We start from the raw sequence: 12,893 nt of genomic DNA, 5'->3' as shown, positions 1-12,893 counted from the left end.
AGCAGAGAAGTTTCTAGAGCAATTCCCGCCAGTAGAAATCTAGATTAAGCTAGGCTCTGGAATCTACAACAAATTGATATTGGTTGTAGACCCTCTGTGACAAACTCAATGACTATAGATGCTGGTGCACAGAGTGCTGCTGAAGGCTGAACATGAGCCTATGGAGCCAGGGGTCCCATAGCTGTTGTGGGGGATCCTCAGCTGGTGGTAAACCAAGAGCTGTTTGCAGGGCCGGCTCTGCTGAGCGGCACAGCTCCAGGCAGCACTTCTGGGCTTCTACCACTGCCTACCCAGCACTCGTTTGCCTTTGCTGTGATGTATCAAGCAGGTTTAAAAAGCAGGCGTTAGGAGTTCTTAACTCCTCTTGTCCTAGGTGTTTAAATGTCTTTTTGATGGAAGATTCATAAAAAATCCTGTTGGGACCATCGGGGGGGGAAAGGTGACCTTGCCAATTAAAATATGCTCCCTTTCCTGGATGGTGTCCTAGAAAAATATTTTCCCAGTTAAAAAAAAAAAAAAAAAGTTTCCTCTCAGAGTAAAAGAAGAGAAAATTAAAAAATTGTTCATGCCTAACTTGGCAGGGAGTTGTGGTGCTGAGCTGTGCCACCCCGCATTGCTCACCAAGGTCTCTCTGAGGGGAGCCCGCTGCTGCCAGGGATTGCAAAAGAGGTTTTGGTGTCATGGCAATGATTAAAGTCAAAATGAAATATTCAGCTTTTGGGGTTCTCACTTTGCTCTGATTCATTTCCTGAAATATGGGAGTGATTGCGTTTGGACTGTTTGTGTCCGGGCTGCGTGTGGCGCGGCAGTAAGCAGAGCTGTTTTCAGTTTTTCTTCTCACTGAACAATCTGAGAAATGTTTGTTCCTTAGGCAGCTTTAAAATACACCAGCAGAGGGTTCCTGGCTGAGCATTCCAGCTGCAAGCTGGGAGGGCCTTCAGAAGTCAATGGCAATCATTGCACTTCTGACTATTTTTGGCCAGATTTCTTATCTAGTCCTCAGAAATAGTTGTATGCTTGGTTGTTGCTCTTCCCCAGACTGTGTTGAAAAATGGAGAAATCAGGGAGGAGAAGCATCCTTGCCCTATTCCACATTCTGCGTGTCACAGAATGGTTGGGGTTGGAAGGGACCCTTTAGGATCGGTCCCTCATTTAATTCCAACAATGCTCAGCATTTGAGAAAATGTTTCTAAAATTGGTGAATTGGGTTTGAATTTGATAGGTCATTAATTGAGTTAGGTTATGTTCTGTGTCTCCCTCATGTCTTTACATTAGGGATTGAAGTCACTTTAATTAAGATGCTGTAGTTTTACACAGACGTTTATTCAAATAAGGGAATCAGGATGCAGAAGAGGAATCTCTCTTCCTGCATTCCATTCCATTTTGCTTTCTCTATGCTGTTGCCATGGAGAAGCATATAAATATTTGTATCGCAGATTAATATACTTCTTTCATAGGTAGCTTGGAAATGCAGATTAAAAATGGCAACAAAAGTAACTGTAGGTGGGTTTTACTGTGAGGAGTCGTCTTTTGGAATGTTTTTGATACAATTAGGGTTGACTCTATTTACCGGGCCAAGTCTCTGAAATCAAATACAGGAATAAGAGGAGGAACTCAATCTAATAGTGAACTAACACCTCTATCTCTCCAAAGAATGTATTTTAGAACTATGCACAGCACATGAGCAGCAGACATGTTCTTGTACTGGTAATAACAAATATTTGCTATATTAATGAATAATTAATATATTTTAAGTTCCTTTTGTGTTTGAGATTATCCCATGCAATGAGCATGTTTCTGACATGAAGTTTGGTTTAATTCATCACACTACCACTGAGTTTATGTGCTTTTTTTCTCTTCTCCCACAGCAAATGAAACTCGCTGCTGAATCACTGAAGGAGTCAACATGAAGGAACAAAGATGACTACAGCAGTCACACATGGACGTGGGCACTCCTTGAGCCTTTATGATGCTGCGGAGCTCTGAGTGCACACCATGCTATTCTGTGTGTCTGCACGTGGCACCTGCTTCTGTGATACCTGGTAAATACTCACTACTTGAGGCGGTGAAAAAGAGATCATTTCTCCTACTCCTTTTTTTTTCCCCCCTACATACACCAGTTTGTGGAGCTGACACTACACAAAGCAGTCCAGCCTGCACAAGGTCTGGTTGAAGGCTTCCAGACCCACCGCACTTCAACTGATGGAAAACAGAACTTGGGATAAGCATCCCCAAGACACCCGGGGACTTCAGCTGTAACCTTGTAAAAGAAAACAGAAAGAAAAAGGTGGAGCAGCACTTCATTCAGTGCGCTGCCTCTGAGCCTACGGCCTGCTTTGTCCCTTTATGATGATACTAACTAGTCCTCTATTTTATTCAACCACTGCTGATTAGCTACTTTTTGCACATAGCAAATTAATTTACGTTATGTAATGAAATATGATTGTTCCTGACATAACCTGAGAAATATCTAAATATAAATATAAGGTGTGCATGACACGTTCCTCTGTGCTGGTTACCCAAATAAGTGTGAGTTAGTCTTCCCCAAAGTTGGGTAAAAGCATTGAGTAGGAAACAGTACTGAGCAGTAACTTGTGAAGATTAAGCAGCAGATACTTATGCATTTTTTTGTTTACATTTGCTTTTGGCATCACTTCCTTGGGCCTTGAACCACAGCATTGTAAACATGATACACCAGTACCCAGGTGCCCAGCGAACACTTCATCCCCCCCCCCGCATTTCACAAAAGAGTCATTTTCATAACATTTAATTGCTTTTTGGCAGTTACAGGACCAAAATCTCCCCTAACCATGGGTAATCTCCATTCTCCAGCTGTGACCTGAATTTGCAGTAGGTGTACCTTACCTATGCATGATGCTCCTGGGGCTGCGTGTAGAAAAGCTACCATTGCAGATTTCAGTGTTTTTTCTCCTGCTGCCTGGTCGGCATGGTTAGTGAGGAACCTGGGGGATGGTTCCTCTTGAGATGTAAGAGCTGCTATGACTGGAGCCAGTTGTCTTCTGCTTGGTATTGCTTTCAGAGCATGAAGTGGGCAGGTTTGTGATGGCAGCTGCATGGGTTGTCTTTGAAAATGCCTCAGGATTGGTTGGAAAAGGAATCAGGTTGCATCTCAGCTGTAGTCAAATGAAAGAAATAAGTAATGGCTTACCCAAAGCTGACTTTGTACTTGTCTTCACAGTTATTGCATTATTCCAGTTTTCTGCAGCCTAATAGGAAAATACGTAGTAAGGTTTGGGTACCTGGTGATGTGAGCAACCTCGGCAGCCATCCTTGCCTTGAGCAAATCCATTCACTTCTGCTCAGTATTGTTATGTAGGACTGGGGGTAATAATGTTCCTTGGGTGGCCTACAGCCAGGTGGTGTGGAGGCACTACAACCTCCATAGTGTGTGAGTGAAGAGTATGGCAGTCATTTACACAAATGTAGAGAGTAGTTTGCCCTGGAGAACTCGCTGTGCAGCAGCTGCGATGCTAAAATCATGATAGAGCATTTCTGGTCCATGGAGAACTATTACCTGGATGGTGCTGTGTTGTATTTTGTCACTGAAGTGCTCCTGAAACATGAGAAAGAATAAATAAGGTATTTACTGGTGACTGCCTTTTGCAAGCTGTGTAACATGTGTCTGTTCCCAGTCTGAGGAGCTGCATGCCCAAGGTCTGTGGGAGTGGAAGCTCTCATGTCTCAATCTGAGGGGAGAAATCAAGGATGGGTTTGGTTTGGTGGAGAATCCTGGTTGGGGTGAAGAACACATGGGAGTGAATAGCCTGGTCCTTTCTAGAGAGCTTGAATTTTATATTGCTGCTTAGCAGCAGCAGCAGCACAAAAAGCTGTTTTTACAGAGAAGTGCAATACAAATTAATGGTGATGGAAAAAATTCTCTCCTCAGGTATGGTTTCAGTTGCAGGTCACAGCATGTGGCCCAGGCAGGCTGCTGACTCAGGACCTCTCACTGGCATTGCTGGCCTGCAGCCCCTCCTGCAAACATAAGGACAGTAGAAGAGGAAAAGTTCCTATTTCAGCAGGCAAGCAATTCTGGGTGGTTTAACCTACTCTGATCTGGGGATACTAGGTCTTACCTCGCACTGAGGAGTTAAAACATCAGTGCACTACTTCCCTGTTCAAGTAAGTGAAGCCAGCAGGCACCCTTCCTTCTACTCCCTGAGCCCTCTTTCCTTGGAGTGGCTTTCCCCCTTTTTGTCCAGGACGTGGAAACTGCAGAGCCTGGTGACTCACTGTCAGCCTTGAAGACTGATGGCCTCCTACCTTACAGAGAATGGGTCTCTGCACCCTGTGGTTTGATTTAAAATGTGGTGAGGATGGCATCTGTCATTGCAGATGTGATGCAGGTGATCCCTGGCTCAGTGTAAGAGAGCTCATCAGCCCTTTGGGCTTGCAGGCCTGCAGCTGAGCTGCACTCCTCCCAGGCCTCAGGCACTGAGGGAGCTGAGTGTATGTGGCAGCTGGTGCCTACGGAGAAAAACAGCTCTGTCCCTCCTTACCTCCTCCAGTCCAGTATTTCTCAAGAGAGAGTAGGAGCAGGAAGATGTTACACAAGAGAAATCAGCTGCTGGGGAGACCTGACATGGCATGTCTAAGAGACAAGTGAAGCCCTTAAAAAAGCCCCAAGTATTTTTTCACAGGACAATTCTACTGCCTGGGAAAGTCAATGGATTTTTTTTTTTTTTTCCCCTTCTGGTATAGTAGAATTCAATCAGTCACTATTTCAGTGTTCTCAGCTCTTAGAAACTGGTATCTTTTGCAGTACCATGCAAATAGGCCAAGGTAAGTTAACCTTTAACAACTGCAGTTTCAGCCTCAAAAGCATAGTCCCAGCCTGTGCATCAGAGCAAGGCAGACTCAAGCAGCCACAAAAACACTGCTCCTAAGGAAGGTGTCCTGGCCTTCCCTCACAACAACGTTCTTCCATGACTTTGATGAGTAACTTGGCTTTAGCCCAACTAGACAAACAAATGAGTCATGCTCAAGCTGGCCCAAGTATGGTTATGTTAAGATGTTACTACTCAAACACCTTGTACCGCAAGCAATAATCTAGCATCAGTGACAGACAGCTCTGCTCTGATTTACTCGTATCAACTGTACCATTGGAAAGGTTGTCATGGTGCCTCAGCTGTCTTCTGTCATTTTTCAGTCACCTGAGGACATTCCAGTCTGCCAGCCAAGTTTGGTATAACTGGCTGGCACATTCCTTTATTTGCTCTTGATGAAAGATGTCTGCAAATACAAGTTAATAAGTCACAATTGTTTGCCTTCTCTTAAAAACAGGAGGGGAGAGAGAGATGGGTTGCATTTTCCTCTGCTGAGGCAGAGGTCGCTGCTGCTACCTCCACATTTTGCATTGACCAGACTTGAGATGTTCCCTAGCAGTGGTCACAGCCACCAAAGCCTATGGGTACATCCTCACACAGATAGCTCATCATAAAGCAGTGGTACACTAATTGCATACAATTATGTAGCTTGCTTTAAAAGTAATGCCTCCTATTTATTTCCATGGAAACTACAGCAGATACAAAGAGCACAATGATGGAATTTGATAGAGCACATTCTCAGCCACAACTTTTTTAAAGGCACCAGAGATGAACATAACTTTTGGAGCAGATAGTACAGGGCCTGTTGAATGCCATCCATCCCTAATAATGTGGTATGGTCACACAGCATTGAGCATCTCTGGTTATGATTTTGTTACATCACAGTTAACTCACCAAGCCCTCACTTACCCTGACCTGGAAATCAGTACGTGGGGATTCTTCCAGCTGAGCACAGAGGGTTCTGGAGCCCTGGCAGCACCAGTCATCCTGCCATACTGTTAGAGATGGAGCCTGGCACGCTGGGATGCCCAGCCTCTCTCTCCTCTCATGGGGTATTGCTTACACAGTTCTTTCCTGAGTCACCAGAGAGGAATCTGTTAGTGGTTACATGCACAGACAGATACAGACAGCAATCAGGCACTTGCAGGCAAAACTGGCAGAGCAGTTTGGAAGCACAAGCCAGCTGTGCTGCTTAGTGGCTCAGCTACTCCTCCCCTCAACCTGAAATGCTTTTCACAGTATCTTGAAAACAAAGCAAAAGAAGTGTTGATCGACTCCCTACGTGGTAAGGCACAGTGGTTTTTAAGTGATGACATTGACAGCCTGTGCCTGTATTTCAGCTTAGGCATTGCAGTTCTGTACTGACGTACTTCATTTTAGACCAAGTGTTCAAGAGCAGATGTTTACCAGCACATGGCAGCCTAAACACTGCAACATGGGACTCCGTTGCATGCAGTACACTGTGAAGCAGTTGCAGAAAATAAGCAGCATTAGCTCCTGGCTGCCCGCTACCTGTGACTGCCTACATTCAGACAGTGCTGCACCTTACCTCCTTTCTCTGCACAAAACCAGCAAGCCCTGACACTCACTTTTTGGTTGTTTTTCACTCTTACTGTTCTATATTGCAGAGAAGAACAGTTCTGGGTTAAGGCTGGATTAAAGGCTGGATTAAAGGCATGTACAATGCCCTGCTGAAACTTCTGCTCACATACTTTTTTACAAGCAGATCAGTTAACAGGCTGCCTACAGACATGGCAAACTGATACGCAATCAATTATTTTATCTAACAAGACAAACCTGAGACAAGTGAAGCACCTTATTTCTAACAGCTGCCAGCAAGCTGGACACAACGTCACTCCCAACTGTCATGGATGTGTGCATGGCTAAGGCTGGTCTCTGATGAACACACAACAAATATTTTATCTGAGACTTTGAAACCCTCTGTGTTCTGTACTGCACAGCTTCCGGATGCAGAGAGAAGAGCACCAGCCAGCTGCCCTAGGTTGGCCAAGAAAATGAGTAGGACAGGATCATCACAGATGGTCTCTAGGTGCTGTAAAGTTCACCAAACACTCAACTCCTTAGATCATGTTGAAGTTCTGCCGAGGAAACAAACAGCTATCTTCCCCTTTGGCATCTGCTCAAGTAGCTTTCTGCTTAATTATGACACTCTATAAGCCCAAGTAAGCAATTTATAACTGCAAGAGAAGAGAAGTGTGTTAACAAAAAACCCTGCAAATAAACGTACAGCCACGCACAAAGGTGTGTGCCAGCTTCCCTTCCTGCTGTCTTCTGCTTTTGTATATTACTACGTGAGACCCTGAGGGGGTGATGCTGAAGTGACTGTCCAGTGTCTGCTGCCAGAATTCATTCCCAGCACGCACTGCTCTGAAAGTCAAGCCTGCAGTGCAGGGAGATCAGCAGCGTGTGCGCTGCCCTTACACACTGAGCACTGGGAGTAACAAACTGCACTGACATGCACAGTATAGGTTATGCATCAGTCAAGATAGTACTTTTATTAACTGGATTTTCCATGTCTGTCACACATCATGAAGTTTTATACAATGAAAAAGCCAAACACTGCTGGAAGCAATAAGATCAGCTGCTATTTCTGTACCCTCTTAACACACGCTCACACACACACACGCAAATTCTTTCTTGGTGAGAAATTTTTATATTTGTTTGTTAATTCTGCTTATTTATACTGCTACTTTTAAAATCCTGTGTCAAGATTGTCACATCTTAAATACAGATGAAGTTGCTAGAGGTACATTATTTTATATATAATATATACACACATACAGAAAAATACAAGACTAATTGTTTTTGCACAATATTTAATTTATACACTACTGTAACTATATGCAACTTTCAAAGACACGTTAAGGGGTACAGGGAACTGTTTACTCGCTCTAAGTAATAGTTTGGTCCAATAGTATCTTAATGTAGTGGTTCTTCTCGCCCTTCCTTCTACGTGACGACATAATACAACGACACCACATGCACAGTCATTCACCTATCAACAGATGGATAAGGGACGCCACTCAGACTAACAGCTGTACGCCCAGAGGTCAACCAACCACACACAACTAGTAAGGCTATAATACAACTATGCAGCATAAATGATCAACACTGCTGTTCTAAAGTGAGCACCATATATACATTTGTATATAAAAACATGGGAAACAAAATACACCTGGGGTTAGTTAAAAGGTGCCATTCCAAGGCTGTACATAATATCAGGAAAGAGTATTTACAATGCTTGGAAAAAAGCTGCAACAAATAAGTTTATTGCCAATGCCCTTTATAAACTTTTCCTCCTACTTCGATGTTACGCTCACTGTCCGTGAACCACACATCTTATTTCTGGCCCTTTAGAAGATCCCTGCTCAAAAAACGTCAGCAAATATGTTCTATGGCTTCACCCACACATCTCTTCTTGCAGTTTTTCATTTATAAATACCACACTGACTAAACTGCAACTCTCCTAAAACTTACTTAAAAGTAAAATACTCGTCATCACATCCTTGTTTAGGAAGCAGAATGTGAAATCCCTGGCGGGAAACCCCGCGCAATTCAGGTTCTCTTAGTAAAGTCTTTTACTAACTGAGAAGAGCTGTCATCAACTGTAGAAATTACAACCAAGTGTAACGCAGTTCTTTGGTGCTCTACTCACTCTACAGCAGACACGAAATACATTGTATTGGCCATTCTGCAACGTGACAAGATGCTCAACAGTGTAAACTCCTCTCAGACATCCAACGTCTGGCCAGGGCGCTGCTACATAACACCACCGGTTTGATTAGCATTGCTCAGAAGACCCAGTGCACAGCATGAAAAAATAAAACATTCTCGCCCTTCCCCAAACCAGGAATCCGCAATATATTTTTATCTAGATAATAAAATTCCACAAGTAAATTCCACTTCTCTTGTCAAATGCACCCACTGGTACACAAATACTCTAAAACAAGACCTCGCCGTGGCTATGAGAAACCCAACAGAAAGGCAAATAGTTGTAAAATAAATACTTTCCTATATGCTATTTTCACCAACATTGACAAAAAGCATGTAACTGAGGGAAAATAAGGGGCGTGCGTATGGGCAAACAGCAGTACTTTAAGTCGTACAAGAGCCTGATTTGATAATCAGAAAAACGTAAGTGACAGGAACTACGTCAACTTGAATCCAATTAAAGGTTTTTCATCCCTTATTGCCTTTTGAAATCTCCAGGAGGCTGGGAGAGAACAGGGAGGAAGGCTCACAAGGTAAAAACCTAAAATGTTAAGTGTCATGATATACTAATAATGAAAGCAATTCATACAAATAGTTTATTTTCAGTTAGCACGTAAAACCTCAGAAGTAGGCCTCTGTTATATTTACCTCTGTTATATTAAAAAAGATTGTCTGCTTGTAATATTAACATATTTCTATGGGAAAAAAGCTGCCTTACAAATCTACTTGCTTCTTTAAAACAAAACAAAAAAAACCAACCCAACCCAACGATGCAACGCAACTGCCTCTAGCAAAACGAGATCTTTTCACTCTGATTTTTGAGCCACAACTTTATCCACTTCGTAACTTAAGACAAATAGGTATGGGTTTAAACTCATATTTCAAGATCGCTAATTTTCAGTGCATCTTTGCTTTGTACAAGCCTTGGAACATCTGAAAGCTCCCTGAAGAGTTTTCAGCATCAAAACATTATTGCTTTGGTTCTGTTTCAGACACATAGAAGTATGCCACATATCACAGATTTTAGATATCACAGAAGGTCAGAACAAGAATTAACATTTCACAAGTGAACAAAAGCTCCTCTCTCTCTAGTTTAAGTGCAGAACGTGAAACTTCTAAGTGCTCCATTTACATTAGGATCCAGATAGTCATTTTAATTTAATCCAGATCTTCCATAGTAAAATTATAAATGTAAAAACTACACAACAAAATATTCTGTTTCGTCGAAAAAAATATAATGGCTAGCAGCATGCAAAGACCATGCATTGTCATATCATCAAGCAAACACAAAATTAAAACGTAATAAATAACTGCTCAAAGCCCACTTAAAAATCTTAAGACAACAAAAGGGGGTTCAGTGACAAGGCGTTCACAGCTCTGAACAGGAAGAAAGATGCGGTCAAATAGATCAAGCTATTAAAGTCAGGCTGCTGTCAAATGACATGACAACAACTGGTCTGACTGGAGGTACACAGCAGGCCCTCCTTTGGGTTCCGCTGAATATTCACAGATATCGTCTTTTCACAGAGAGGTAGTTGTAGCACGTTATTTTTCAAGTTCCTGTTCTTTAGCCGTTCCAATTCATTTGCTGTGTCTGATATCTGGTCAGAAAAGAACTTTAGGCTGCCCAACGAAGAAGCCTGGTTGGCACTTCCACTGGAACTTATACACATTTTCCACGATGATTTCTCCTGTACTTTTACACTGGAGAATGTCAGATTGTTTTGAGGATCAATAATGTATTTAGTGCTGCCGTGAATCTGTGAACCCAGGCAAAGGCTCATTAACTTCAGGCTTTCGACCAGTTCCCCTGCACTTCTAGATGATAACTGCATTGAGTTTCCAGATCCGGCGCATCGACGAGTGGAGCCTGAAGTGTTGTTGGTGCTGCCGCTGGAGTTGCTGGAGGGACTTCCCCCACCTTTGCTATCACCACCTGGGCTCGTTTTGTCCACTCCTCCATTCGCGTTACTTGGTTTGCTTTGTCCACCACCGTCTCCTTGGCTGCCAGGCGGCCCCTCGCTGCTATCCCGCCTGTGCCACGAGTAAGTAAACCCACTATCCTTATCGAGGCGCCTCCTGCTTTCCGAGTCATCGTCACTTGTTTCTGAGCTACTGCAACTAGAGCCACGGCCCTGGCTTTTCCTCCTGTGGTAGCGCTTGTGCACCGTGCTAGGCGAAGCGATGTTCATTTTTAACCTGCTGAGCTTTGGGGGTAAGTTCTCGTCCATGTCAAACTCATCATCCGACTCTCCTTCCTCAAAGATCTGATTGAGGACTGGGGCGCTCTTTCGTGAAGTCAGTCGGTTTGTAACCGAAGGCTTACGGCGCAGAACAACTTGAGTAGAAAGAGAAATAGGCTTCTTGTCCTCTTCATCCTCCTCTTCATCTTCTTCTACTCTGAACAAGCACTTCCGGCCGCTCGTAGTGGGTTTTAAGCTCACTGCTGGAACTACCGAGAGTGCTGGCCCTGCTAACTCAGGGATCTCTTCTTTCTTTGCTGACTCACCAGCAGCCTTGCTTCTGTGTCCATTGAGAACGTTTTCTGCCGTGCGAGCTGGAGACTGAGGAACAGTTGCATGGGAGAGAGGAGAAGCTGTAAGGTCATCCTCCAGATCCTGGGGTACATCGATTTTTGTTGGCCATGATTGCCTACAGAAGTACAAAAGATAAAAGTCACATCTTGGTGACCATCTCAAAACACACAAGCAAGTTTGAGACCTATACAAGAGGAGCTTAAGAACTGCCACAAAGATTGCCTGAGTTGTGTATTTGTAAAGGGCAGTACTGAGTAACAGAGAAAAAACGTTCTCAAGATGTGCATTCCTTTGGAAATGCTGTTACTTGAAAGGAATGTCATATTTACAAAAGCATCGTTTAGAAATGTTGTTGTTTTCTGTCAAAAGGAATCTTAAAAAAATTCACTACTCAGAAAATGAGGTAAGCAACACAAAGCTTTAAATAATTGCCTTTCCAATAATCTGAAGGAGGCATAGAAACACCAATGCCACGGAGGAGAGATGCAAGAAGGTTCAGGTACAAGATGAGTAAAAGTGGTTTAGAATATTCTGAAGCTTTTGTTACTTTTTTCCCCAGTACTCTTACTACAAAAATCAGGTTAAAATCAACACAAGCGAGGCTGAAAAGCAAAGTCAGAAGGAACATTCTCCTATTTAAGTAAGTTTCACTCAGACTAAGCTCTGTTCCACAATAATCACGTTTAATTTCAAACATATGCATCAAGGTCATACACATTTATTTGACCTTACCTCAACAACAGGAATACTGCAGTTCCGTAAATTCAGAATTCAGATTCCTTAATAAACTAGCATAATCAAAGTTCAAACTGCATGAGTGTCTCAAAACAAATTGAAGTGACAGTTGAGAGTAAATCAGGTTTACCATCAGCAGCTGGTGACTAACAGTTTATATTTTACTTTGCATTTGGGAGATGTAATTTTCCCATCACATACACAATAAATTAAGAACAAAGACTGACAGTCCTTCCTCTCTACCTGTATTTTGAAGACTGATCCAAAAGAACTCACCACCTTAGCAGTGACTGCGCATAAGCTCCACATTCCTTGTACAGAGTAAGAGTTTTCTTCTATCTTCTCAAAAAGTTATCTTGAAGTTAAAAGCAGTTTCCTCATCATGTGATTTTACATTAGCTAACATAATCTAGCACAACACACGAGAAGCAGTGGAAAGAGACTTCTGCTCATGTATGGATGACATTACAAGGTACTGCCAACCTTACTTAGGGGCATGCCACCAGAAGGGGCTGCAAAACTCTCCAGCCCAAGTAAGAAACAAAGTATGGCTGGAAAGCAGAGAGGAAGCAGAAAAGTTTCAGATCAGGGTGACCACCAGCTATTCTCATTGTGTTCAAGTGTTTAGAGTTAATAGATGCATCTGTGTTAGAACTGTATTTGCTCAACATTCCCCTCATCCACCAGGCTGGTCACCCAGTTGCAGATGGAGATGAGGTTGGTCAAACACAGCCTGCCTTTCATGAACCCGTGCTGGCTGGGCCCGATCCCCGGGATGCCACTCACACGTCGTGTGATCTCATCCAAGCTAATTTGTTCTGTAACTTTCCCTGGTACCAAGATCAGGCTGACAGGCCTGTGGTTCCCCAGATCCTCATTACAGCCCTTCTTGAAGAGGGAAGTCACATCAGCAAGCCTCCAATACTACGTGTATCTCACATAGTAGCCCACGTTTACCTCCCTGTCTTCCTCCACATTGTGTCCAGTAGGTCCAAGGTGAGTGGGCCAGAAGGAAAACTCCAAATTGTGAGTTATTCATGTT

General features: G+C 43.2%; 2 protein-coding genes across 5 annotated transcripts in view; one reads left to right on the top strand and one right to left on the bottom strand.

The window, feature by feature from the left end:
* ANO10 (anoctamin 10) overlaps positions 1-8,719 on the top strand; it is a 113,402-nt gene extending 104,683 nt beyond the window's left edge. For 3 of the 4 annotated variants that reach the window (XM_042816954.1, XM_042816956.1, XM_042816955.1), the window contains one exon: positions 1,869-3,614. In XM_042816954.1, coding sequence (XP_042672888.1) covers positions 1,869-1,910 — 42 coding nt within the window. In that variant the 3' untranslated portion in view covers positions 1,911-3,614. Of the gene's footprint in view, positions 1-1,868; positions 3,615-3,907 lie in introns of those variants that run through there. The other variant, XR_006168517.1, reaches the window with a different exon arrangement.
* SNRK (SNF related kinase) overlaps positions 7,338-12,893 on the bottom strand; it is a 38,252-nt gene continuing 32,696 nt past the window's right edge. The window contains exon 7 of the mRNA XM_042816953.1: positions 7,338-11,231. Within this exon, the coding sequence (XP_042672887.1) occupies positions 10,013-11,231 (1,219 nt within the window). The 3' untranslated portion in view covers positions 7,338-10,012. The remainder of the gene's footprint in view (positions 11,232-12,893) is intronic.

This window comes from Centrocercus urophasianus, unplaced genomic scaffold (genome assembly GCF_019232065.1).
Source record: "Centrocercus urophasianus isolate 14NV4802_14NV808 unplaced genomic scaffold, USGS_Curo_1.0 seq_16, whole genome shotgun sequence".
NCBI classification, from domain to species: Eukaryota; Metazoa; Chordata; class Aves; order Galliformes; family Phasianidae; genus Centrocercus; species Centrocercus urophasianus.
This window is presented reverse-complemented; position numbering and strand designations above follow the sequence as displayed.